We start from the raw sequence: 27,701 nt of genomic DNA on the forward strand, positions 1-27,701 counted from the left end.
ACTGCTGAAAGTTGGTATTGGTATTGGTTTATTATTGTCACTTGCACCGAGGTACAGAGAACAGCTTGTCTTACAAACTGATCGTACAGGTCAATTCATTACACATAGCAGTTACATTGGGTTAGTACAGAGTGCATTGTGGTAATGCAGGTACAAACAATAACAGTACAGCGTAAAGTGTCACAGCTACGGAGAAAGTGCAGTGCAATTGGGTGCAAGGTCACAACAAGGTAGATCGTGAGGTCATAGTCGATCTCATTGTATAAAAGAACCGTTCAATAGTCTTATCACAGTGGGGTAGAAGCTGTCCTTAAGTCTGGTGGTACGTGCCCTCAGGCTCCTATATCTTCTTCCCGATGGAAGAGGAGAGAAGCGAGAATGTCCCAGGTGGGTGGGGTCTCTGATTATGTCTGCTTCGCCAAGACAACGAGAGGTAAATGCAGAGTCCAATAAGGGGAGGCTGGTGTCTGTGATGTGCTAGGCTGTGTCCACAACTCTCTGCAGTTTCTTGCGGTCCTGTACAGAGCAGTTGCCGTACCAAGCCGTGATACATCCAGATAGGATGCTTTCTATGGTGCATCGGTAAAAGTTGGTGAGAGTCAAAGGGGACAAACCAAATTTCTTTAGCCTACTGACGAAGTAAAGGCGCTGGTGAGCTTTATTGGTCGTGGCATCGACGTGATTTTAACAGGACAGGCTGTTGGTGATGTTCACTCCCAGGAACTTGAAGCTTTCAACCGTCTCGACCTCAGCACGGTTGATGCAGACAGGTGCATGTACACCGCCCCCTTTCCTGAAGTCAATGACTTCTTCTTTTGTTTTGTTGACATTGAGGGAAAGGTTGTTGTCATGACACCATTCCACTAAGCTCTCGATCTCCTTCCTATGCTCCGACTCATCGCTGTTTGAGATACGGCCAACAACGGTGGTATCATTTGCAAACTTGTAGATGGAGTTAGAGCAGAATCTGGCCACACAGTCATGAGTGTATAGGGAGTAGATTAGAGGGCTGAGGACGCAGCCTTGTGGGGCACCGATGTTGAGAATAATCGTGCCGGAGGTATTGCTGCCTATCCTCACTGATTGTGGTCTGTTTGTTAGAAATTCAAGGATCCAGCTACAGAGGGAAGTGTTAAGTCCAAGTTCTTGGAGTTTGGTGACAAGATTGCTTGGGATTATTGTATTGAAGTCTGATTGTATTGTATTGTATTGAATATTGTATTGAATAAACAATAGTCTCACGCAAGTGTCCTTACTGTCCAGATGCTTCAGAGCTGAGTGTCAAATGTTTTTGAGATATCAGGAAGTGAATTCTTCCCTGCATGACACCCATCCTCTTTGTTCTTCCTTCGTTGTGGTATTCATGGAACTGGTGCAGATCAGTTCGTGACAGTCGTGATTCCAAAGATGTTGATAGTTTTGCATTTGGCTATTGTAATGCCATTGAATGTCAAGACCATGTGGTTAAGATTGAGACGTTGCAGATCGTCGTTTTCTATCACAGCTGTGACACGAATGTTGCTTTCCTTTTATCAACTTAAGCCAGAATGTGTCCAATCCTTGTTGCATTCGGGCATAGACAGCGTCGTTTGCGAGGATGTGTAAATGGAATGCAATTCAATCAACAGTGACCATCACTTCCCACCGAAAGAAGGTAATCGATGAAGCAGTCATCGACGGTTGGGACCAGGACACTACCCAGAGGAACTGCTGGGATGACTGATCACTGAAAACTACGTCACTTATCTTTTCCGCTGAGTGATTTCCACTTTATATCCATTGTCTTGGATTTGTGCCACTTGTGATCACATATTGGCTTGTATTCAAGGACAGTCACTCTCAGCTAAACCCTTAAATTCACGCCAGCCTTTGTTGGGTGAGGCTGTCATGAGGTCCAGGGTGAAGCAGTGCTGGTGAAACCTGAACTTGGATTTGGTTCTAAGGAGGGCAATACTGTTTCAAAGTTTTGTCGATGACAATACCCATCGATTTGTTGATGATTGAGTTTAGTTTGATTTGCTGTAATTAACAAGTTGTGCCTGTCCTGCTTTCGTGAATGGGGCATACATAAGAAAGTTTCCACATTTTCAGTGTGGCAAATCAAAACGAAGCTGGTCTTCCTATAGCCCGGATGGTGTCCGCATCTGGTGCCCTCGGTTACTTCATGAAAATGCGCGGAGTGAATTCAATTGGCTGAAGATTGGCTTCTGAAAATAAGCATATTCTTTAATTGTCCACCACCACTCACGACTATATGTGGCAGAACTATAAAGATTCTACCTGACACGTTGGCTGCGGAATCATCATGGTCCATTCCATGCAGATTTGATTGTTTTGTATACATTTAGTCCTTATTTCAGACTAAACAGATTGGCACAGAGATTCACACTCGCATTTTAAGAAGGGATGACAGAAGTTCAAAGGAAGGCGAAGATGTTTTGCTGCCGTTCTGAAATCGAGCGTGGCGCTGCAAGATTCAGAATGGCGGTGCATCGGGAGGCGAAAGCTGAACTGTCCGATGTGTGAGCAAATGTACAAAATGCACCAGAGAGATCCGATCTCTTTCAGGCGGAAGGCTTAGTATTGTTTATAATCTTTGGGTATCTTTTGCATTGGCAATGGATGTGTTAACGGTAAATGAAAATAAAAAAAAACTGTAGTTTTGTAGTTGCTGGGAATTGGAAATTTTGCAAACATTCAGCGGGTCAGACGGCATCTAGCTCTGGAGGAATACTCAGTTTATGTTCGGGGGGAATAATCGGGCAAAGCTCTATTTTGAGTACAAGTAAAAATCTAATTATGAAATGGTGGGATTGCCCTGAGCTGATTCTATCATCTGTCCCCTATCCTCAGTCTGTGGGGTCCCCCCGTCTCACAGATTCTTGTGCCGACGATCTCTCCTCCGTTCTCGGTACAAGCCATTCACTGACGGAACTGGATCTGGGTTACAACAAACTGAAAGATTCAGGCGTGAAGCTATTGTCTGCGGCTCTGAAGAATCCGGACTGTAAAATACAGAAACTGCGGTATATACCAGACTGTGAGAGATTGTTTTCATAAACACAAAACATTTAATATCAAACATTATTCAATGGAATGGTTAAGTGCTAATGGCTGCTACTATTGTCTTTATAATGTCAAATTACAGCATTAATTTGCGTTTTACACTGAAAATTACTTGGTTTTCTGGCCTTCCTTGTCCTTCTTTTGTAAAATCTCTCATCTTCAGGATGGATAAGAATTATCTCACAGATTCTTGTGCCGAGGATCTCGCCTCAGTTCTCGTTACAAACCACTCACTGACGGAGCTGGACCTGGGATATAACGAACTCGGAGATTCAGGAATGAAACTGCTGTCTGCAGCTATAAAGAACCAGAACTGTAAAATACAGAAACTCGGGTAAGCAGCAAACTGTGAGACACTGTGTTGACATATCCTTAGTGTCTGACACACTGGGGCAGGTTTACTGTCGTAACACCAGCACGTCTGTTGCATTATCACATGTGATTACGGTCGTGTTGCGATTTGCGTAACGCGATTACAGCGCCAGCGTCCCGGGTTCAATTCCACCGCGGTCTGTAAGGAACTTGTACGTTCTCGCCGAGTCTGTGTGGGTTTCCTCCGGGTGCTCCAGTTTCTGCCCACATTTCAAAATACGTACATGTCACGAAGTAGTGGGCATGCTATGTTGGCGCCGGAAGCGTGGTAACACTTGAGGGCTGCCCCATAACTCTCTACGCAAAGATGTATTTCGCTGTGTGGTTCGCTGTACATGTGACTGATAAAAATATCTTATCGTAAGATATCGTCTTCGTATTTTCCAATGTTACGCTATGGTTGGGTTATGCCGCCTGCGCCACCTTCTCCTTTGATGCCTGTATTTCCAGTTGCCTCTGTGTCGTCACAGTAAAGGATCAGCGCAGACTCCATGGATTTCACAGCTCAAATGGTTAGGTATCTGCAGGCAAAGCCTGAAGAATGGTAAGCCTGGTACAAGTCTAGTGGACCTGGTGATAGCAATGGGCCTGAGCGTTTAATGGGAGAACCGTCAGAGGAACTTTACACTGGAGTTCATTCAGCTCAATTCTCTTTCAATATGACTTATTAAATATTTTCTAAAATAATATTATTCATATTTCTTTACGTCCTAACGGACTTGAAGACTTTGATTGTTTGACTTACCGGTTGTAAGAAAGAAACACGCACAGTAGGACAATTGGCTCTTAGACCACGCAGCACCAGTCAATGAGATGATGCCTAATACAATCCTGATCTCAACAGCGATTTCCAAAGTTGCCCCATACCACTTGATTCCCTTTGCTGTTTAAGTATCTCTCTTCCTGAATATATGTTTATTACATCCGCCGACACAGTTCTCTGGGATAGAGAATTCCATATGTTCAGAGATTTTTTAAAAATCCTCGTTTTCATTTTAACTGGGTTATCCCATATTCTGAAACTGTATCAATAATTCTAAATAACATCACCATTTAATTTATTCGATCGGTAGCTATTTCTATTAAGGTATGTTTGTATAAAATTCTGACATTGCTTTGCTCTCCAAATTCAAATCACATTTTCCGCCTGCTCGAACGAGATTCTACGAGCTGGCATAGATTCAACAAGCCTCGCCTTTCAGCATTCGGAAGGAATTGCTCCCTTCACAATACCCTGGCCCCTTCGCCCCTCTACTCTGCTCTTGTGGCACCCCCATTAAAACATAGCAGATGCAGAAACAGTCTTGCCAGGTGAAGCAGCCACCCTTTCGCATTTCTTCCACTGTATTTGGCGATCACAATATGGCATCCTCTCCAATGCAGACAGCTGAAGTTCAGCCGGTTATTTCTTGGAGCACCCACTTTCAATCCATAGAAGTGACCTTGGGCTTCCACTTTCCCGCCACTTTAATTCATTATCCGACACCTACTCTGATATTTCTGTCAAATCCTGATATTCCTGCACTAGCAAACGAAAGTCAACGAAAATTTTAGGATGAAAACATCAATTTCGTCTGGGCTCATTGAAGCCTTCCAGACTGCAATTTTAGGTAGCTCGCTCCTTCGTTCTGTCTATGTCATAAAAAGCCACTTCTGAAAATCATCCCTCTGTGATCGTGGCTCAAGTATATTTCTCTCTCTGTCCATCAGTGTAGCTTGCCCTGCTGGGTATGTCCTACCGCGGTACTATTCGCACGGACAAGACAGACAACATGCTTCAGTTGCTACATTAACCCATCTGTAATCATCCTCTCAAAGATATTTCCTGAGTTCTGACCTTTTCACTCTTCCTGTATCTCTGCGACTGGAAACGAAGTTCTTTTCACTCTTTCCCAACCCAAGCTGTTCAGTCTCATTTCATCACCAAGAATCGTTCAAACCAAGAATCAACTTACTAAACTGCACTGCTTCCAATTGAAATGGAGACCAAAACTGCAGTCCGTACCCCGGTGTGGCCTTACCGCGTCCTGTAAACTTGTATTACAGAAGTTTCCTCATTTTGTGACGCATTCCCATCGCAATAAATGGAACATCCCATTAGCCGCTGAATTACTCGCTTCACCTACATGCTACCTTTGTTGTTTTGTGTACAAGGGACCCTGGAACACATTGTTTCAAATTATATGCTTCCAGTTAAGCCTCTTAATTTTTCTTTCCAAAGTAGGGTGAACACAAAGTATTTCCCATTATATCCCATCTTTCATTTCTCGTCGGTCACTTTTCCTATCTACATCCCCGAGGCTCGATCTGTCCTCGTCGCATCTGAAAAGACAATTTCTACGTTTATTATCAACTACCATGGCTGCAGACACCTCGGTAGATTCATCCGGAAGACAAATATATATTTTAATAGTTGAAATCGCTTTCGCACCGAACTAGCTACTGATTCCCAATCCGAAAACCATCCATTTATCCTGACTGTTACCCAGCGTTTCCTTTATGCCAATATATTTCTCTGAACCCATGTTTCCTTGGCGTGCAATCGATCACATGGAATCTTGTTGAAGGACTTCTGGATATCCTGAATTTGGATTGCTGATTCCACTTATCCCACATTACTTGCTGCATCCACAATGATTTCCAATAAATACATTAAATTCGATGTACCAAATGTAAACTAAATGTATCAAACGAGATGATCATCGACTTCAGGAAGGGGGGCGGTGAACATGATCCAGTTTACATCAATGGTGCTGAGGTCCAGAGGGGTGAGAGCTTCAAATTCTTTGGAACGCCCATCACTAATAATTTGTCCTGGTCCAACAACGTAGACCACTCCATGGCCAAGGAAGCTCACAGAGCCACCACTTCCTCATGAGGCTGAAGGAATTTGCTATGTCCTGCTTTACCATCACCAAATTTTATCGATGTACCATAAAAAGCATCCTCTCCGGATACATCGCGGCTTGGTATGGCAACTGCTCTACCTGTGATCGCAAGAAAACTACAGAGATTTGTGGACACAACTCATCGCATCGCGGAAGCCAGACTCCCCTCCGTGAACTCTGCCTTTACTTCTCGCTGCTTCGGTAAAGCGGCCAGCATAATCAAAGACCCCTCTCAATACACTGTTGCGATGAATTGATCTGTATAAACAGTATGCAAAACAAGCTTTTCACTATACCTGGTACATGTGAAAATAATAAACCAATTACAATTCCAAACGCAATTGTAGTTCCATATAACTGAGATGATTCTTCTTGGTTTCTTCATAATTTTCGATAAAAACTTGCTTCTACCTTATTCGAATTCATTCAAGCATCTTCTCAATGACAGGTGTTGGTCAAACTGTCCTATGGTTTCCAGTTTTCTTTACAGTCCGTTATTAACTTTAATGTTACATTTGCAGTTTTCCAATTCCCTGCAGAATATAGGGAGCTTTGTTAGATAGCCACCAAACACATAACATATCTGTCACTACTTGGTTCCCGTCGTGCAGGCCATGAATTCATTGATTTGTCTGTCTTGTACTTTTTATGCAGAGAGATGGAGACAGTTCTACGTTCATACCTCCGTATGGCCCCTTGATTATCGATTATTTTGGTGATTTTTTTTTCTGATGCCTTCCACTGTGAAGATCAATACTAAATTATTGCTTTGAACCTCTGCATCTGTTCTACTTCCTTCATTAAATCCCTCGCGTCATCTTCTAAGAAACATCTTCGTATCACAATGCATGTGATATTTCTTTTTAGCATTGTTTGTTCTCATATATTCTCCCAATTTATGATATGTTTCGAAACATGGAGACAAACAGCACGAAAGCAAAGCCTACAGTCCACCGAGTTCGTGCCAACAATTAACAATTTGTTTGCGAAAATCCTACATTAATGCCATCCTTTTCATTCTTCTGCATTCTTTTCAACTCCCCCGATATTTCTCCACTCACCTTCATACCAGGAGTTATTGACAATAACCAATTGACCGAACAACAAATATTTCTTCGGGATGTGGGAAGATACCAGAACACTAGGAAGACACACATACGTCTACTGGCATAATACAGACAGAACTGGCGATGATGATTTTCTGTACTGTTTTAGGACATTTACGAAAGCCCTGGACTATCTTCAATCTTTGCAAAATGGCTTTTTATTATCATTCATTTTCTGTGGTAATTTTGACAGAAGTGACCAAAGGGCCATCACCCATTAACTACCAAAACTCTTCTGTCAGAAACACCAGGCAATCTTGTTCATACGCTCTCCACTGTAGAACAGATGAGAGCCGCCTCATGGTGAAATACTACGCTCAGCACCAGGTTCAATTTAATACGGTCATTCCAAGGGTGGTGAAGTCGGGGTCAGGTGGAGACCTGACTTATCACTAGTGTCAGTGTCAATGGGATTACCAGTCGCTTAAAATTCCTTCTTCCTATTATTTCTTTTTCTTTAATTCGCAGTCTGGAAGCCGTTGGTCTCACAGATCTTTTCACACGATCTCGTCTCGGCTCTGAGCACAATTCGCTCTCTGACCGACTTGAATGTGGGATCAAACTCCTTCACAGACCGATCTGTCCCCGCTTTCCTCCGTTTCTGTTCGACTCACGGGAGTCTGGAGAGGATTTGGTGAGTGTGTAAGTTAATGTATCATGTAATAAAGTTTAAGTGGATTTGCGGGCTTACCTGGGAATATTTTGATATGTAAGTGCTGTTGAAATATTCACCCTAGTCCCCTGTTACTGACACTATTGCGCAATCAGCTTTTGTTTCTATTTATTGTTCAATCTCTTTCAGGATGGAGAGGAACTTCTTCAATTTGAACGGGCACAATGTACAGGAGTGGCTGCAGCGAATAAAGCCCGGTCCAAATGTAGCGTTCTGGAGACCCCACAGCATTGACAATCCAGCAAAACTGCGTAACTTCATTCCCACCATTCAGAGAAAACCGAGCACAGTGAAACATGTCCCTCCTGTCCTAACCCCTCAGATAAAACAGCGCACAGTCACGCATGACCCTCCACCTATTGCTGTTTTGATTTTTCGATCTATACCAGCTTTTCCAACCAGCGAAACTTTATATAGACTCGAAAGAAAAAGCTGCGGCTATCATCGACATAAATTTAATTGATCACTTCTCAGCCAACATTTGGCCCCATTACTCCACCCCACCCCCTCCATCCCCAACTCTGTGGGTCTATCTCATTAACATCTGCACTACACTTCGGAGATGACATTTCTCTCTCTGGCTCCGCAATGCATGATCCAGTTTCCTTTCGCCTGATTTTTCAAACAAAATATCTAATTCTTCTTCCAATACTCCAGCCTCCAGAACTGTCCAGGGAAGATAATTCAGATGAGTATTCCTGTCCTGGACAATAAGACCCAATGCAGAACAGTTTTATATTACGGACCGAGACTTGTAACTGCATCCCCACGTTAGGAATTCTCCCAATAGTGGGAACACGTCTGTCATGCTCCCTATTGAGCTTATGTGCTGCAGAAATATCAGACCTCATTCTTCCAAACTCAAAAAAAAGATCTAATTTCTATAGATGCTGGGACAGGGCAATCCTTTCATCCCAGAATTTAGCCTGTTCTGTACTGTCCCGGATGCCAGCATAACTTATTAAGCAGACCAAAACTCCAGGTTTGGATTAAGCAGTATCCTGTGCAATAGTAATAATACTTCCCTACTTATGAACTGCAATCCTCTTGTAATGAGTACCGATACGACATTTACCTTTCCAACGACTTTCTGCATTTGCGGAGTAGTTTTTGTGATCAAGAACACCTAGTTTCCTCTCGACATCGCTCAGTTTCAGTCTTTCTCCATTTATGTAACAGTATGTCTTTAAATTCCGCCGACCCGTGTGTTTAACATTTCCCTTCCCGGACAACCGTCCCCGCCTCTGTAACCAGCTCCGGTCGCAGCACCGCTCCCTACCTTTGCAGCACCCTCCGAACCTCACCAATCTTTGCTTCTGTAATCCCCTCCAGCATCTATACCCTTCCCTGTCACTCCCTCCGGCCCCTACACCCCTCCCTATCCCTGTAAACCCTCGACCCCAATGCCCCTCCCTGCCTCTGGAAACACCTTCGGCCCATTTAAAAAAACTTACTAATAGTGGATGACAGAACTCTCTGACTTTACTTTCCTGACATTTCCCATTTCCCTCGAATCCTGTAATATTCAGAAATCACTGAAATCGGTGATTTCTTCCGGGGAAGATTCCAGAGATTTTCCATTATCTGGGTGAAGGCATTTGGTTGCATCGCTCTCCTGAACGGCTGACCCCATATTCTGGTACTTATAAAATTTTCTAACAGGTTCTTTGTATAACACAATTCATGAAACGCGTAGTGACTACAAATAACATCTCTGGGTACAGCTCTATCGGTTACAAGCACAAGTAAGTATTCAGCAGGTTGTGTCCAGTAAAATGAAGCAATATTTATCAATCCGATTTCCACACTGAACTGTCTGTTTGTTGCCTCCCGCACTGTTACAATGAGACACGACGTAAGCCTAAGGACAAACACCTCATCTTCCACTTGGTACAATGTAGCCTGCGGGGCTCAGTGTCGAATTTTCACAATGTAGACCACATGGCTCTTTCTGACTATCGGGACCTGAAGTGGCCACTTCTCCTCTAAGTCATCCACTTGCGATGTCGGCTTAGTTTTCCCCTCTGCATTAGTACAGTCAGTTCAACTGGGAATACCTCACAGCAACACAAAACACGAAGGGCACAATTCCCCTCTGACCGCCCCTATCAGCCACCGACCGGAGGAGCTCAACTTCTTATCCAACTGCAACTCTGGCCTTATCCTCTTCACACAGATTCCCTCTACAGACTCCCACCTTCCAAGCCCTCTCCGCAGCTTCACAGTTACTCGTCAAGACAAAAGCCCGGGACGCTGGAACAGTACGGCAGCAAACACTAACCGCTAAAACTCGTATCTCTGATAATTGTCAGTTGAACAGTTCTCAGTTTAAATCATTAAAAGTTGATGAAAACTGAAGTGATGTTCGTAATTTGTTAAAACATTATTTAAGTCATTGGCATCAATTGCAAATAGGGACGTTCACTTTTGCAATCCCGGCAGATACTCCCATGGCAAAGAATGAGGTCGGCTAGCGACGCCAAACGTCCCTGAGGTAAGTCTGAGTGGCCAGATGTGAAGCACCTCCAGTTCCTCAGCTCGGGACGATGGTACTGAACTCCTGGATCAGTAATGAGTTTTATACACTAGACTCCTGAAGAGATGCCGAGGGTAACAAACAGGGAGTTCGGGTCCAACCTGTATACAACACAGTTAAGGGCACACAGTTCAATTCTTTTGACCCCAAGTTGGATCAAAATCCCATGTTATCTAATCGAAACACGAGAGAGAGTGAGAGAGGAGTATCCCAAAATAGCTGTAATATAGAATATTAGACTATGAACAGAGGTGGTATTGGAGAACAATGCAATCACAAGGGTAGGTTTAACGGAGCAAAACATAGAATTTGCATCTGACATGTGTCTGGTCCCTATTGTCTTCATCCTACTGTCTAAATGGAAGTGGCCCCGTTATAAAGTTCAGGCATTGATTTTAGATTACCCAACCCACCGGATTTGAAAAAGGCCCTATAATATCAGGGATCTTGGAACTCTGAGATGCACAGGGATCTGAGCTCTGAGATGCACAGGAATCTAGGATCTCCGAGATGTACAGAGATCTGGGAGCTCTGAGATGTACAGGGATCTGGGAGCTCCGAGGCGTGCGGAGATCTGTGTATAACAGAGGATGTTAATATGTTGCACGTAATATTTTGTCAACGAATACCTGGAATAGCATTTGAGCAAAGTCTGTACAGGGCAGGCTTGTATTAGCGGGAGTTTAGAAGTGTGACAGGATATTTGGTTGAAATATAACGATATGAAGGACGATGAGAGAATGAATGCTGGAAATATATCCTCTTGTGGGGGGAAATAGAACCAGACAACACTGTTTAAAGATAAAGGGCCGCCCTTTTAAGAATAGACAATATGATTTTTTCTTGGAGGGATGTCAGTCTTTTTCTCGGAGTTGAAGGCAGAGTCTTTTAGTGTTTTAATGCAGAGATGGGCAGATTACTGCTGGGGTACAATGATCACAGATCGAGTGCGAACTGATCAATCTGCATTGTTTCCAATTCATGAGGAGGTATACAAGCACAGCTGAGCTAAATTTTCATGAATGAACCGGGATCAGGAATATGGAAAATAGGGAACGACCAAGCGAAGGAGATGTGATGCGGGGGGAGGGGGGGAGGTGTGGTGTGGTGTGGAGTGTGCCAGTTTCACCATTCCTTAAGACATTGAATAATTTAATTCGATAGTAACATCAGTTTCACCCTCCTCCTGAATCCTGGGTCACTGGTATCAGGAAATTTGTCTTGTATGTTTCCAATCACATGTCATCCATAATTTACCAGGGAAGAGATTTCCAAAGAGTCATATACTTGGAGTCATATCCAATTCCTGTTCACATCAATCTAATGAGGATGACATTAAACTATGAGAGTATGCCTCCCGGTAGGTCCAATGCGAGGTGAAATAGCCTCACATCATTTTCTCCGTCAATCACTCTCAATAATCGTACGGCGAAATAATGTTATACATATTTTCTTCTAACATATGAGTTGAGTCCTCATCTGCTAAATACCACTTCAAAATTATGTCTCTAACTCGACCGAATGCACTACATCTTCTTTGTGGTACGTATACAGCGAATTCTGCGTAAACTTCCTTGAAGGATATCAGAACAACAGGCAGTGCTCTGTGATGCGTCGCCACAGACCTGCTGCAGTAAAACTGCTCGACGTTTTCTCCATTCCCATTTCAAGAGAGACTTTTTAATTTATTCTTTTCAGATGCTCGTTGTTCCAGTATACCGATTGTTTTCGTTTATGCAAGGGCACCTAGATCTCTCTGAACACCAACAGTCAATAATCTCAACTCTTTCAAATAATAGTTACCTTTCGGTTGTTCTTATGAAAACTCATAGCCTCGCATTTTCCCACTTGCATGCCAACTATCTTTTGCAGTATCACAGCAGAGGGTAGGGCGCACAGCCATTTTCTTTTTCTTCAGCTTTATGTGACTCCATGATCTGGTGTGTTTTACATTTAACACGTTATGACATATAATATGGATGGATCAACCGTCAGGTTCAATAACTAGCCGAGAGGCAGCAACGTCCAGAAGATGCAGGGCAGATACGAATTTAAATAAAAAAACGAAATGAAACGCTGTGAGAATGTGAGGAAATGGATACCAGCGAACGTGAAAAGGAACGATAAGGAGTATGAATAACAAGTAGGGAATGAAAAGACAGCAAAGCGAAAGTAAGGCTGATTATGATCCAGAGCAGTGATGGTGTTGCACAGTTGCAGTAAGTAGGGGTCTGTTGTCGCAGAGGAATGTTCTAAGTCCGCCTTCATTATGGGAGGGGCTCCACAGATAACGAATACGTCACGCACAGAAAACAAAACAAAAGTCTCCCGTCTATGGTCAGTTTACACACGTCCCATTTGCTTTATTCGCCCTTTTGTGTCTTCCTCGAACGCCCATTTGATTCCAGCAGGTATGTTCTCATGTCGGGTGATGCAAGGAATCCGCGCCCGGGCTCGGACCATGACTGGATGCCGTGCATCACATCACACAGCGGAGTCCTGCTCTCCACTCATCACACACAGACACCTCTGAAGAAAACTCCTGGGACCGAAAGTGCGAATATGAGACCTGCGAAGCACACAAAAGCAACCGTTATTTCAGCTAGATGACAGAATTGAATTGTGCTGTTCAGAGAGATCTGGGTGTCCAGCGACCCTTTAACCACTCTCAGGTTTACATATGAGCAGCTGGGATGAGAACCTGCTCCTGACTCATTCCACAGCATGCCAGCAGCTCGTTGACGTGCGTTAATGATAAGCACAAGTTGTTGGAACCGACGGAAATTAGGAACGTCAGGTCAGACTGAATTTACCGTTTGTCCGTGATCGTTTAAATCTGTAACTCTGTCGAGCAGTTTAATATCCACACCTGGTTCCCTGAGTTTGGACTGAAAGCGATCCAGTGGGAAAAGTGATTCTTCCAGGGATAAACTATCTATTGTTTATTTATGACGTGGTTACTGTTTAACGATGCCCTCTTGGCTTATCTCAAATGGTGAAGATGCGTAATATTATTCTGATTTAATTCGCCAGGAAGCCTTGATAAAGACCATATGCACCTCCTTATGAAATGAACAGGGATCCAATGGGAAGTTTCACCGTAAGTTCTCGATGCAGTTACAAACCAATGGAACGGCCCCGTCACTAAAAACGGTATAAATAATAACCGACTGGTTGTAGTGGGAGTGGGGTTGCGGGAGTTTTAGCGAAGAATGTCCCAGTTGAAATTTATCAAGACGTTCCTGAAGACGACTTTGGAGTTTGTGGTGTTGGATTATTGTAGCACTTGAGGTACTTCCTGTCCTCTTTCTTTCCAGTCCTGATGAAGGGCCTCGGGCCGAACTATCGACTCTTCATTTCCCTCCAAAGATGACGCCTGAACTGCTGAGTTCCTACAACACATATTGTGTTGGTTACAATATTGTGTCACTGTGCAATGGGAAATATGCCATTATGTTTAAAAGAGTGCAGATTATATTTACAAGTATGTGTCCAGGACTCGAGGGATTAGGTTATATGGAGAGTTCAGGAAGACACCGGGATTTTATCCTTTGGAGCATAGGAGACTGCGGTGTGATCTTTCAGAAGTGTATACAATCACGAGAGGAATAGCTAAGGTCAATGCACTCAGTCTTTTTTCCTAGAGTTGGGAAATCGAGGAGAGAGAGGGCACGGGTTTAAGGTAAGAAGGGAAGGATATAATGCAATGCGAGGTGCAATTTTTTCACACAGGGCGGTACGTACATGGAAGGAGCTGCCAGAGGAAATGGTTGAGACACGTACAATAACAATATGTGAAAAGAATTTGACAGGTACATTTGCAAAGGAACGTTTTAAAGGGATATGGGTCGAAGGTAGGCACGTGGGAGCTTAGACCGGCTTCTTGGTCGGCATGGACGAGTTGGGCCGAAGGGCCTGTCTCCGTGCTGTATTTATCGATGATTATATGACTCTATGGAACTATAAAAATATCTCTACATATCAGGTTTCATGTAACGAGGTATGATAAACAAATGTTGAACAGAAAATAATCTAATGACTTTGGTGCGAGTTCAGAGGGAAGAATGGTCTCTTTGTTCTGAGGAATGTTTAAGCTGCAGTTCCTCCTTTCCTTGGCAGCACAGCTGACGCAGAGGGCTGAGCTCACAGAGCAAGGATCAGATCATATTCACAGCTTAGAATGATCTCCCCGTTGGTTGCAATGGAATATCACAGAAATAATTTGCACAATGTACCAGGAAATCCAGACAGAAAACCTTTTCCATTGTAAGGTAAAGTTAACGCAACCTCCGAAGTCCCTCTCTGTATTTGCTCCATTTCACCACTCCCAATTATCCCGTACTCTGTCCAGTTCCGGGCCTGGGTCAGGCCGTTCTTGTGTGGGGCCCAGATCCAGGAGTGCGGCTGTGCATCGTTCTCCGGGTCAGAGGATGTCACTGCTCACCCAGCTCCGGATTTTCCAGTCTCCATTAAGTTCATTTTAAGATCAGTCACTAGGCAGAAATCAAGATCTCGACTTCGGGTTATTGAACCCATTGCAGTTCAGAGGCTTTTTGTTCTTTTGCTATTCCCTGTCGTTCCATGGCTGATCTGCCCCAGTTTCCACCGTCGTTGCCCATTACTCATTTTTCAAATATGTGTCGAGCTCTTCTTCGGAAATTCCTCACCTTCTTTGAAAGGAAGTTCCACTGTGGCTGAGTTTTAAATGGCCGCCACTTGTCCTGTGACGGTGAACTTTGTCCCAAATTCTCTCGTTATTGAAAACATCTCGGCGTTAACCTTGTGACACCGCACAGGATTTGAATGTGTCAGTAAGATTTCCCCTCATTCTTCTGAACTCCAAGGAAAATAGATGTAAGTTCTTTAGCGCCTCTTGACAGGCAACCGTCTCGTCCCTGAATTCGTGCAGTGAATATATTCCCCACTGCCTCCGATGCCGCTATGTCAGTTATTGTGTCAGTAAGGGGACCAAAGCCATGCACAGTGTTCCAGGTCTGTCTTCACCAATACAGTGTAGAATTGTAACAATACTTGATGTTTCTAACCACCGACCCTCTTGCATTAAAAAAATCATTTGACTCGCAAACAAATACCTGCCACTGCGTGCACACGACTGATGGAATATACAGTATTGACGGAGAATGGATAACGCTGTCAATCTGCCGAGCATCCAAAATATCGTACCTGGTTCCCCAAGGACGGACTGAACCCGCTCGGGTGAAAGGAATGAATTGCTCTGGGACGTGTCACATTTCCACAGTTGGTTATGGTAAGTGTATGCATTGAAAAACATATAATGATTAGAGATAGGCAGCACGGCGTTGTGTGTGTGTGTTGGGGGTGGGGGTGGTGTGGCGGCGTGTGTTCTGGTATCGTCTCAGATGGAATGAGCTTCCAAAGGAAGAGATTGAGGCAGGTAAGTTGACAACATTGAAAAGAAAGTTGGACGAGCACATGGACAGGCGCGGGTTGGAGGGATATGTGTCAAACGCGGGCAACTGGGACGACTTTAGATGAATATATTGGTCCGCATGGAGCATGGGCCGAAGGTCCTGTTTCTGTGGCCCATGGCTCAATGTAACTGCCGTTTAATATGATCAAGGTATCTTATCTCACATGGGGCAAAAGTGCGGCGGAAGGATTCGCCAAACAAATTATACATATAATACTGCTGGTACTTACACGGTCCAACCTTGATATGAAGTCCAGGACGATTCTCTTTTAAAAGACAAATTCCACAAACGTTTCAGGCGGAGTGTGGATCAATAACCCTGGCTGTAAAACAACATCTGCTCTTAAGTGCCGCCAAGGGTTTGCCGGGCTTGGCGCCCCAATGGCCCAGATGGAAATGTAACAATCTCTTAAGATTAGTGTTAATGAACTCCCTCGAAACGAGAGGAAAGAGTGTGACCAGACTTGTTCAGAATTGAAGTGGGACTAAATTGCCGAAGGGTGTTGGTTTGATTTTTGCAGAAAGGCAGCTCCCTGTCCCGAGACAGGTGAGGAATGTTGTGCAATTCGGCCTGCGCCAGGCAGCACCGTTCACACACATAGCGTAGCTCAGGACCTCCTGGAACCAGGGGTGGATAAAATTCAAGGTTTGGGACTCGCTTAATAAAGCAGAGAACATCCGCCCCATTGGTTAGGATGGAACAACATGGAGGTGATTTGTGAGATCTGCGCGGAAATCCAGGCAGAAACTACCTGCGGCCGTGAGTGAGGTTCCCGCAGCCTCTGATGTTCCCGTCTGTGTTTCCTCTATTTTCCCCGCTCCCGCAACACCCCCCCCCCTTTCCCGGGCCGGGGATCTGGTCGTTCACAGAGGGTGAGTGGAATCGCTGCACCCGCAGTCTGCCTGTACCCCGGTCCGGGGACTCTTCCATCTGTAATGTGCGACGGACTTATTCATTCACGGAATATTTACGGATGTAACCGAGCGGCTTCGGGACCAGCAGCTCAGACTGAACTCTCCGTGCAGGTTGGGCACACAGGTACGGGTCAATTCAGACAGTGGTTACCCGGGACCGCACTTGTGCCGTCCGCTTACAACGTGAGAGGGTGGTTTATACTGAGTCCGTCTGAAAAGCATTTCTCACATGGTCGGAACATTTGGAACCCCCCACTGGGGAGGGTCCCGTCACCAATTCAATCTCTATCATAAAGTAACTACCCAGAATAACAGGAAGACCTTGGGGTATTATTGTAAGGAATATCACAGTTGTGAATGCCACAGATTGATTTCTGTAACGGAATCCTCAAAATAATTAAAGAAAAACTGCTGATGATGGCAGTCTGAGGTGTAAACAAAATGGCAGCAAGTCGGGCAGCAACTGTAACAGGTAGCCGTTCAGGTTCTAGACCACAGGAAATGTTATTTGTGTCTCGTTATGTACAATATTAAACCAACTTTGTTCACAGTTGCGTGTGAGGGTGGATTGTCGAACCGCTTGGACTTGTTTTCAGCAGAAAAGCTGCTCCCTGTTCTGAGGAATGTGTGGGTTGCAATCCGTCCTGTGGACAGCCAGCTGCTTACACACAGACACTGAGCTCTGAGCAACAACTCCACCTCCCAAGCCACTCAGTGATGCCACACCTGAAGGGCTGAAATGAAATAAGAAGGACATGGCTGGCATATATATCCACAGAGATACAGAGCATTCTTGGGGATCTAATCTGAGAATCATTCAGCTTCCGATATTTATTTCCATACAACCCGTGGTCAGCGTTTTGGATCGGAGATCCAGGAGTCATCAGCTCTGTTTTCAGCCTCTTCTGGCAGTGCTGATGTTTGTGTTCCTGCTGTTTCCTGTTTGCACGGTTGAGATTTTCAGATTCAGAATCAGGTTTATTATCACTGAGAGTTGTGGTGAAATTGTTGTTTTCTACAACTTACGTCAGGATTAAGAACAGTTCGATAACCAGGGGTTACTGCTTCAACGTAAGGGCGCGAACAGCTGCACAGCCAACACTGGCTCCTTTTTTCAAACTGTCTTACTTAAGATGAATACTCACACGTTTTCTTTCTGTCTGGGTTGATTGTGGGTGTTTGGAACTCCTCTCCTCGATGGCCAGTAGCAGCAAAGTCTTTGATTTTGTTGAACGCCTCAATTCTTGATAAGCAAAGGAGGCCAAGGGTTACAGGGAGGGGAAGGTGGGAGTGTGGACTGAAAGTTTAAATCAGATCAGGCATGGTCTCACTGTCTGGAGCAGCAGGCTGCAGGGGCCGAGCGGCCCACTTTTGCGTATTAGTATGTTCACAGGAATAGACCTGACAATTGAATTAGTATAAACTAATCCAATGACCGCAGACAAGGGCACATGTGAATTGTGTGTTAGCCGAATAGAAAATAAATATTAAATTAATTAAGTATTTACATCCTGCTTTGGATGTCCATTCTGTGCCGCAGCTGGGGGTTGAGGATCAAACCTGTGACGCACTCGGTGAGCCGGGCAGAATCGCTCCCCGTTCCCTGTCACTCACCCCACACACTCCCCATCGCTGTCGTGCACCAACGTACGGCCCCGCCCATCGCCCTCCCCCCCGCTCCAGGCGGATCTTACGTGACACACGCGCTACCCGGCTTGAGCGGAGACAGTTGAAACGCCGAGCCTCATCCCACTAACTGTCCACTCTAACCTGCCACTCTGACTGTCAACAGGGAGAGCAAGGGATACTTTATACCCACTGGTACGAGGGGATGTCAATCACTGGTTATAACCAGTAGCAGAGGGGGACCCGCCGAGGGGGCGTTACACCCTCAGACCCCGCCTCCAGTTGCCTTTACAAATTCGCGGTCAAACCCGAACAAACCTCAGAGCAGATGTCCCGCTTATTTATTTATTCCCCTTTCCCTTTGGGGGAAGATAGGGTCTTTTCTGAACCGGTTTCCACACCGACAAGTGAAGCGACTTCCTGCGGCCGGAGTCGGTGAGTTACCTGATTTATCGGTGAGAGGCAGGAAGAGGCCGCTCGTCCATCGGCTCCATTCCGGCCCCAGGGGTAGTGATCCCCGCAGGTCAGTCCCCCTCCTTACTTCCCTCCGGAGCCCCCACCTCCTCCCCACAGGCCGGATCTGCTCCCCTGGTGAAGCCCTTTCCCCGCTCCCCCGTCTCGCAATTAAGTTCTCACTTCTGTCCGCTGTAAAGTAACACAGCGCCACGAGGTCGCTTCGATAAAACGCATTTACTAGCAGTGCAGCACTCGTTAAGGGTCGTTTCCAGAGGTTTCCCCGTACAAAGGAGCAGACAAAAATGTATACAGATATTGTTACGGACACTTAATGCATGCGGCGCCGCGAGTTTCGGTCAAGCCACAGAGATCCCGAGACAGACATCGCAACTATTGTCCAGCATAATTGAGTTATAATCAAAACATTCAAAGACAGGTATCAACCTCATTGTTTAGGACAAGCTTCCACCTCGTTGTTTATTGCACCCAGTACTCTTATTGTCTAGCATAACGGGACCGACCAAGGTCCCGGACAAAGTAATTAACACCTTATCCATTGAGTCAGCAGTTTGCGTGCTCTTGCTTGCGAGGTATTTTTTTCTATGAGCTCTCAGTATATTTACAGTTTTTTTACCCTTTACTTCCTTACCCCTACCACAGCCCCATTTGCAGCCGCCGGTTCAGCCCCGAGCGCCCGTCCCTGGAGTGTACGAGGGACCCGAGGTCATTGCGGGTGTCTCTGTGTACCTCTGTCTGTCTCCCAGCTGTCTCTGTCTGCATGTTGGTCTCCCGATCCATCTGTGTCTCCCTCTCTCCCTCTCTCTCTCTTTCTCTCTCTCTCTCTCTATCTCTCTGTCATTCTCTCCCTCTGCCACTCTGTTTCTCTCACTTCCTCTATTACCGTGCTGTACAAATAAAAGGTAGCTTTAATCTACTCCTCTCCCCCTGCCGCAGTGCCACCTCCATCCCAAACCGTTGCCTCTCCCCGGCAGCTTATGTGCCTCAATGAGTCCCGTGCCCTTCAGGGAAGGACGGGACCGCCCGGGTCAGGCTTCGACCCCGTGTGGGCAGGACAGAGGTCCGGTGCAGGGGAGGCGTAGCCCGGGATGGGCTCAAGCTCCCACATTCCGAGACAAGGTCCGGTCCCCACAGCCGCCGGGCTGTCTGGCCAGCAGGATGGGGGCCGTTCGGCCAAGCCATAGGGGTCACTCGCTGATCTCAGGACCACAGCTGTGGTCAGTGGGGAGTGAAGTGGTAGTAGACCGTTCTCAACTCCATACTGAGCCCACCTCGGAGTGGGGGTTGTGCACTGTGTGCCCTGACCAGTGGATGGGTACTGAGGACATCGTTTGGGAAATCTCCGGGTCAAAGGGGTGGTGCTGTGGGGAGATGGATCTCGGAGGGTGGTAGGGGGTCACCTTGTTCACTGTGGGTTCAGTTCCGGATTGAAAATTGGGCTCACTCTAGGGACTGATCCGTCTGCCACAACATTAAACAGTTGGTAGGTGGTGATAATGTTAAATTATATGTAAAATATGTGGAAAAGTCATTGACTAACACAGTATCATTTCACGGTCGCTGCTCTGAAAACAGTGACCATTAAACTGATGAAATTCAGCAGCAAGTTGTAGGCTCCTGCTGTTGCTCACTGGCCGAGTCCTGAGCCCAGGAGCTGGCGCCCCGGGGCTGCTGGAGCACCGGCCACACCGCAAGAGTCCGCTCAGGGCAGTGTGCTCGGGGCAGCTTTAGAAAAGGTCGGATGACCCTGTTTTCAAAGTCCCAGGCTGGCAGTGCTCAGAGTCCGGCTCTGGGGGAAGGAAGCAGCGGTGGAAAGGAGATGGGATGGTTTCCCATCACTGGGGAGTGGGGAAGCGGCATCATTGCCCAACTGGTGCTGGGTCCCACTGCTCTCTGACCATCTCTCTCCGGGCTTTGTTGTCGGGGAACATGGAACATAGGACAGTGCAAGGACAGCTTCTTCAGCCCACCATGTCTGTGCTGTACCATGATGCCCATCTGCACTAATGTCATCGACCGGCACTTGGTCAACATCCCTCTATTCTTGTCTGTTCATGTGGCTGACTGAATGGTTCTGAAACGTTGTTGTCGGAGCTGCTTCCACTACTTCCCCCGGCAGCGCGTCCGAGCCACCGACCTCCCTTTGTGTCCAAAACCTGCCTCGCACATCTCCTTTAAACTTTCCGCCCTCACATAAAACCTTTGTCCTCTGGTATTTGAATTTTCCACCCTGGGAAAGTGACTCTGACCATCTACTCTATCCACACTTCTCATGACTGTATAGACTTGTCACGTTGTCCTCCTCCTCTATCGCTCCAGAGAAAACAACCCAAGTCTTCCAACCCCTCCCTCTGACGAACACTCTCTGATCCAGACAACATCCCGGTGAACCGCTTCTGCACCCTCTCCAAAACCCCCACACCCTTCCTGTAATGATGCGACCAGAACTGCACACAGTGCTCCAGATGTGGTCTGACTGAAGTTTTATACAGCTGCAGTTTGACTTCCCGACATTTATACTCACCACCCGACCGATGTCGGCAGGTGTGCCGTGCTCCTCCTTCACCACATTGCCAACCTGTCTTGCCACATTCTTGAAGCTAAGGACTTGCACCCCTCTGTACATCAGCGTTCCTCAGGGCCCTACCATTTCCTCTGTACAGTTTTCTTACATTGACTTCCAAAAGTGCACACCTCACATTTGTCCGGGTTAAACTCGACCTGATATCTCTCTGCCCACATTCCCAACCGGTCGATATCCCGTGGAATTCTTTGACAACCTCACTCACTATCCACAACTCCGCCAAATTGTGTGTCGGCTACAACTTAATTAGCCCACTAAATGACATGTCACACACAACAGGACCCGGCCCTGATCCCTGTGGGACACCTCGAGTCACAGAACTCCGGTCAGAGTAACACCTTCCACCACTGCCATATGTCTTCCGTGGACAAGCCACTTTGGAAACCAAACTACCAATTTCCCTTCCAACCCATGAGGGACCTTGTCGACAGCTCCAGGAAACCCCATGTAAGGCCGTCCATTGCCCGACCCCCATCAGTCATCATCGTCCCATCCTAAAAAATCTCAATCATGACATGACATCCCCCGCACAATCCTGCACACTATCCCGAAAGTCTGTGATTTTTGTGGATCCTATTCTTCAGCATATTATCCCACAATTTCCCAACTACTTATGTATATCGCACCGGCCTGGAATTTCCAGAGTTGTCTCTATTTCCCTTCTGAAGCAGAAGAACAACATTGTTGATTCGAACTGAGACAGTGAAAAATGTAACCACACTGGCGGCAGGCTTTCACATTGGGCTACAGGTCAGTGCTCAACTGCAGGATCTTTAGCTCCAGAATAATAACTCCTCACTTCCCTGAACGTTCCCAAGGGGAAGGCTGATGTTGTTGTGAACTGTACATAGTCCCAGACAGGAGACACATCCGATCTGGAGATTGGGGCATCAGCAGCCTATCCAGGGGTGGGCTGCAGCGATAAGTGGGATGCCCCAGATATCACTGGGCAGGCGTGATGTGGACAGTTGATGGCAACACCCGGGGAACGCTGGGTCACTGAGCCGACAACTGCTTCTCTGATACAAGGCAAATACTGTTATATCCGCAAAGTAGGCATATGTCTGTTACTCATTCTCTGCTTGTGTGTAATTCAGATTATTGGATGCAGGAGGAGCTCTAGTCCGCCGGGAGCAAAGTATAAACAAGAAGAAGATCGACCATCGTCCGTCTGAATCAGAATGGACACAGGTATGTTCACTGAGCTCCTTCTAATTAAACTGCTGCCCTTTATGAGAATCACACGGCATTTTCTACATTCATTATAACAAGATGGTAACTGGAGATAGTGTAGAACCGCTTATTGGAAAAGGAGGCAAATTTATTCCAGGAGTCACAGCACATGGACGAGGTAGAACATGAATACTTCACGGCAGTATTCGCTAAGGAGAAGAAATAGAGGATACCTTGATGAGGAAAGGGTTTGCTGATATTCCAGGGCACGTGTTGGAGCTCTTCAAGAAGAGGATCTTGGATAAGTCCCCAGTGTCTGATGTAATATATATCTGGTTATTACGAGAGGCAAGAGGGGAGATTTCTGGCACCTCGACAGAGATCATTACATCCTCTTCCGCCACAGTTGACGTCCCAGAGGATTGGAGAACAGCCAGTGCTGTTCCTAGGATTGAGAAGGGAAATGGAGACATTCCAGGAAATTGTATATCAGTGGCAGGGACAATATTGGAGAGAATTATTTGGAATAGATTCCATTTGCATCTTCAAAAGTACAGACTTCGAGCTAGTCAGCATGGGTTCCTGCAGGCAGGGTCATGTCTTGTAAACGATTGAGTTTCGGGAGGAGGATTGACGAGGGTAGAGCAGTGCTTGTTGTATATGTGGACTTCAGTAAAGTTTTCGACAAGGTCCCTTGTGGTAGGTTGATCCGGAACAGTATAGGCACACCGGATCCATGAAGACTTGGTAGACTGAATTCAAAACTGGCTTGGACATAGATAGTGGTGGAGGAATGTTCTTCTGACTGGAGGTCTGTGACAAGTGGTGCTCCGCAAGGATCAATGTTGAGACTTCTGTTGTATGAAATATATGAATGATATGGACGAAACCCTAAGTGGGCTGATTCGCAGATCTACAGACGATACAAATATTGGCGGAGTTGTGGAACATGGGGACCGTTGTCAAAGGATTAAGCAGAATATTCAGCAGTTAAACATATGGCCAGAGTGCCAGCAGGATGAGTTTAATCCGGGAAAGTGTGAGGAGTTGCACTTTGGGAGGTCAAATAAAAGAGGAACGTTTTCAGTAAATGGCAGGACACTTCGGAGTATTCATGCACAGAGGTATATTGGGGTGCAAGGGTGCAAGTCCATCTCTCCCTGAACGTGATAAACCGTGGAGATAAGGTAGTAAAGGAGGCGTCCGGCATAATTTCCTTCATTGGACGTGGCGTTGACTCCAACAGCCGGGAAGTTGCTGCTGTATATAAATTTGGTCAGGCCACGACTGGAACATTGTGTGCAGTTCTGGTTGCTGCATTGCAAGACTGATGCGGAGGCTTTGAAGAGGGAGCAGAAGAACTTTACTGGATTACAGAGCATGAGATACAAGGAGTGGCTGGACAAGCTTGGATGGCTTTTATGGAGTGTCGAAGGCTGAAGGGAGATAAAGAAGTACGTAAAATTACGAGAGGCACGGAGTCTTTTATCCAGGGTGAAAATGTCGAATACTGGAGGACAAACGTGTAAGGTGAAAGGGCAACAATTTAAAGGAGACTTACGATGCATTTGTTCCACGGTAGAGTGATCGGTGCCTGGAACGCGCCGCAAAGGGCGGTGGTGGCAGCAGATACGATAGCAGCGTCTGAGAGGAATTTAGACACATGAGCAAGCAGGGAATGCAGGGATATTGACCAGGCGCACACATGATGGGCCGAAGGGCCTGTTCCTGTGTTGTATTCTTGCAGGTTCTATGGCGTTCACAGATCTGAACTCCGCGATCTCCGCTCTCTTGTCAAACTGTGAGGAACACCAGCTGTTCCTGTTGACCAGATTCGCCCGGGACCGACTGGACCAGGCGATTGAAGAGGGTGTTAGAGGGACTCGGTCTCATGTTAACAGGGGCGGATCACTTCACTGGGCGGGAGCATCACGTAAGTGGAAGAGACACTGATAGAGTGTGCATTCTTCTTAAATGTATCTCAGACTGAGAGAAACGGTGTAAAGGAACCGCTGGACAATGAAAAGGCCGAGGTCCGTTTGGATCAATGGCCACAAATGATTCCGTGGATGCAGCCACACTGAAGCTTATTCGACAGGCACAGGCTCTAACAGGACTCACTCCAAATATCTGAACACATTCATTTTTCGAAAGATTTGGACATAAGCAATGATTGACGACTGACTGTTGATGATGTGACGATTGATGGGTACTGCGAGTGGACAGGGAATCACTTTATCCCACTCTGTCTGTCTTCCCATCATGTTCCCAATCCTTAGCCTTAATGGCCACGGAACAGTCTGTGTCCTCTTGGTGACTTCTGGTTCCAGCACTTCGGATACTTTGTGACATGTTTCTCAGCCCATCTCTCGCGTTTAACTTCACCCATCATGTGTGGGACCCTGCATCACTTGAACATGCACTGCTTGACTCGTGTCTCTCCTTTGGACTATTGAACGTCTTCCATTTGATCACGCATCACATTGTAGCTCATGGTTCAGTTACATTCGATTCCTTATGACTGTTCCATTTACATTTATAATTAGTACCACGTATAATGTTAACACTGAGACTTGCAGAGTTAGTATCATTAAAAATATTTTAAACAGGCGCAGTTAACACAACATGAAGTCGAGACAGCTTTTCATGGTCTTGTGTTCCTGGGACACATCTCCAATTGCCACTCAGTCTGAATGGTGGTACAGAACCACAAACTAGACCTGACCCTAACATTGCCCATTTACGATTGACAGTTCACTCCAAGCTCTTTACTTCGCGTTACTGCGTTAGGCATCGGACTCCCTCGCTTGCGCAGAAGTCCAGAAATCACCGGCTGCTCCTCGCTGCCGGTTCCCCAGTTGTAGTTTGACAATGGACCCTCATGGAGTTAACCTGCAGTTCACCTGCATTTCACCTGCATTTACCCTGGTGAATTCCGACGCTGATCCTGTAATATTTAGACCGGGAGCTGTGTCAGTCCGGGTTCGGGTTCATGGTTGGTAAGTACCCGCCCAGTGACTCCACTATGTGCTCAGAGCCTCTGGGAATCCTGTCCCGGCGCCGATCCTTTCCTCTCGTTCGCTAACTTCCTCCCTCCACTCGTGAATATATTCACTATTGCTCATTACAGAGTGTGGATGAGCTCACGGAGAAGGGAAACCGAGCGGGCTCTTCCAAGCTCCTCCTGGATCTGAGAATGGAGAAGGGCTCCGGGGCCCGAAGGATGATGTGGTAATCCTTTGTGAAAATACGTCACACATTACCGAAGCTGAGCAGAATATTGAAAGAAATACAGGACCGTGGGACGGTGAACAACAACACTGTGTGCTATATTTCAAATGTAAGGGAAGCTGGTTGCACAATGTTACACAAAACTAACTTCATGTAAGTTAATACATTTGAACAGGTTATGACCAGTTCGCCTACATGGACGAAGAGCAGGATTTATCTGAAATGCCCACTCACCTGAAGGGTAAGCGATGGACTGGAAATCCCAAAGTCTTTATTTCACTCTGAGAATGTGAACGCCTGTCTTCAGCCGCCTGTTTAGAGTCTTTCAGAATCGGAAATCAGGCTTTTGTTGTTGGGGCGAGCACATAGGAAACCATTTTGTGCGCCTCCATGTGCTTTATACGCAGACGCCCCATCTGCTAGTCAACAAGCCTCGGAGTTCTGCGTAACCCAGCTCCGGCTGAAAACCCCGGGAATTGCCAAAACTGCAACAGCTGAATCCAGACGGTCCCAATTGGAACCGCCAACGCCAGCCCAGGAAGTCTCGCACCTCAGAGTCCAACAGTGTAGCCCATATTGGCTGATTACTCAGCATTGCACTGGGGAATTGCCTGAGTTCATGCAGCAGTTCCCGGAGCAGAGGAGACTGCAGAGGTGTAAAGTGGGTGTGTCAGTCCACGACTGGCACAGCCTGGAGAAGGACACAGAAGTTGTGTTCATTGAATGTGGCTCGGTAGTAAGAGCGTAAACCGGAAGGGAAGGTCAAGGGCACCAGGTACAACAGGAGGAAAGTGAAAGTAATCGAAGGGTTGGAATCTCCCATATTCCCCGCTGGTTTGATGGATACGTACTGGAGAGTGGTCCCAAAAGGTTTTGGGAGAAGAATATAGAATTAAATCTGACTGGAAAACGGCAAAGTGTCAGAGTGGTTCGGGTCGAGGGCGGTCTGGGGTGGAGTGCGTGTAAGACCGTTCTTGAGAAGCAAGATCTATCCAATCCATCCCACTGCATTGATATTCCAGGGAATGGGTTGGAAACACCGTTAAATGTCCAGGGAGTTGTCAATTAAAACAAGTCCATTCAAAAACTGTCCCACTCCCAATGCTGACAATATCCCAGTGAATCTCAGTCACCGAACTAATACTGCAGCCGTGAGAACCCTGACCATTTGCAGTTTCCTGTCTCCCACGGTATCCACTGTAGTGTTCCCCAGTTCAGCAGACGTTGAGCAGTGAAGACAGTGTCCATCACCCGGCCAGTACACGTACAGGAGTTACTTCTCTAGAACTGCATGGGAATTGGTGCCCACTGGAGATCCGGATAAGCTGCAAACGATGAACAGAGGGGAGTGTGTGTTCGGCAGCAGGGGCCAGAGTCCCGAGGATCCGGAAAAACAACAATGGTGTAAAATATTGTTCATAACTGGGCCACGGGGAAGATATACCGACACTTCCAGTTTGTCTTCAGTTTCAAAATCCGGGATTTAAACCCCATTAACTGTAGAATAAACATGAGGGAATTAATTCTGGATCAGTATCCTTACTTTGGGAATATCCTGGAAGAGGGCTGGAAGAATTCCAAGGGATTGATGTTTATATTCGATAG

The 27,701-nt window shown here is 46.2% G+C and overlaps 1 protein-coding gene across 1 annotated transcript in view; it reads left to right on the forward strand.

Annotated features, from left to right (window-relative positions):
- LOC127587579 (NACHT, LRR and PYD domains-containing protein 12-like) overlaps positions 1–26,100 on the forward strand; it is an 89,446-nt gene extending 63,346 nt beyond the window's left edge. Inside the window, exons 20-24 of the mRNA XM_052045990.1 lie at positions 3,230–3,400; positions 7,901–8,066; positions 9,768–9,850; positions 22,790–22,883; positions 25,996–26,100. Of these exons, the coding sequence (XP_051901950.1) occupies positions 3,230–3,400; positions 7,901–8,066; positions 9,768–9,850; positions 22,790–22,883; positions 25,996–26,100 (619 nt within the window). The remainder of the gene's footprint in view (positions 1–3,229; positions 3,401–7,900; positions 8,067–9,767; positions 9,851–22,789; positions 22,884–25,995) is intronic.
- The last annotated feature ends 1,601 nt before the right edge of the window (positions 26,101–27,701 follow it).

This window comes from Pristis pectinata, chromosome 41 (genome assembly GCF_009764475.1).
Source record: "Pristis pectinata isolate sPriPec2 chromosome 41, sPriPec2.1.pri, whole genome shotgun sequence".
Lineage (NCBI taxonomy): Eukaryota > Metazoa > Chordata > Chondrichthyes > Rhinopristiformes > Pristidae > Pristis > Pristis pectinata.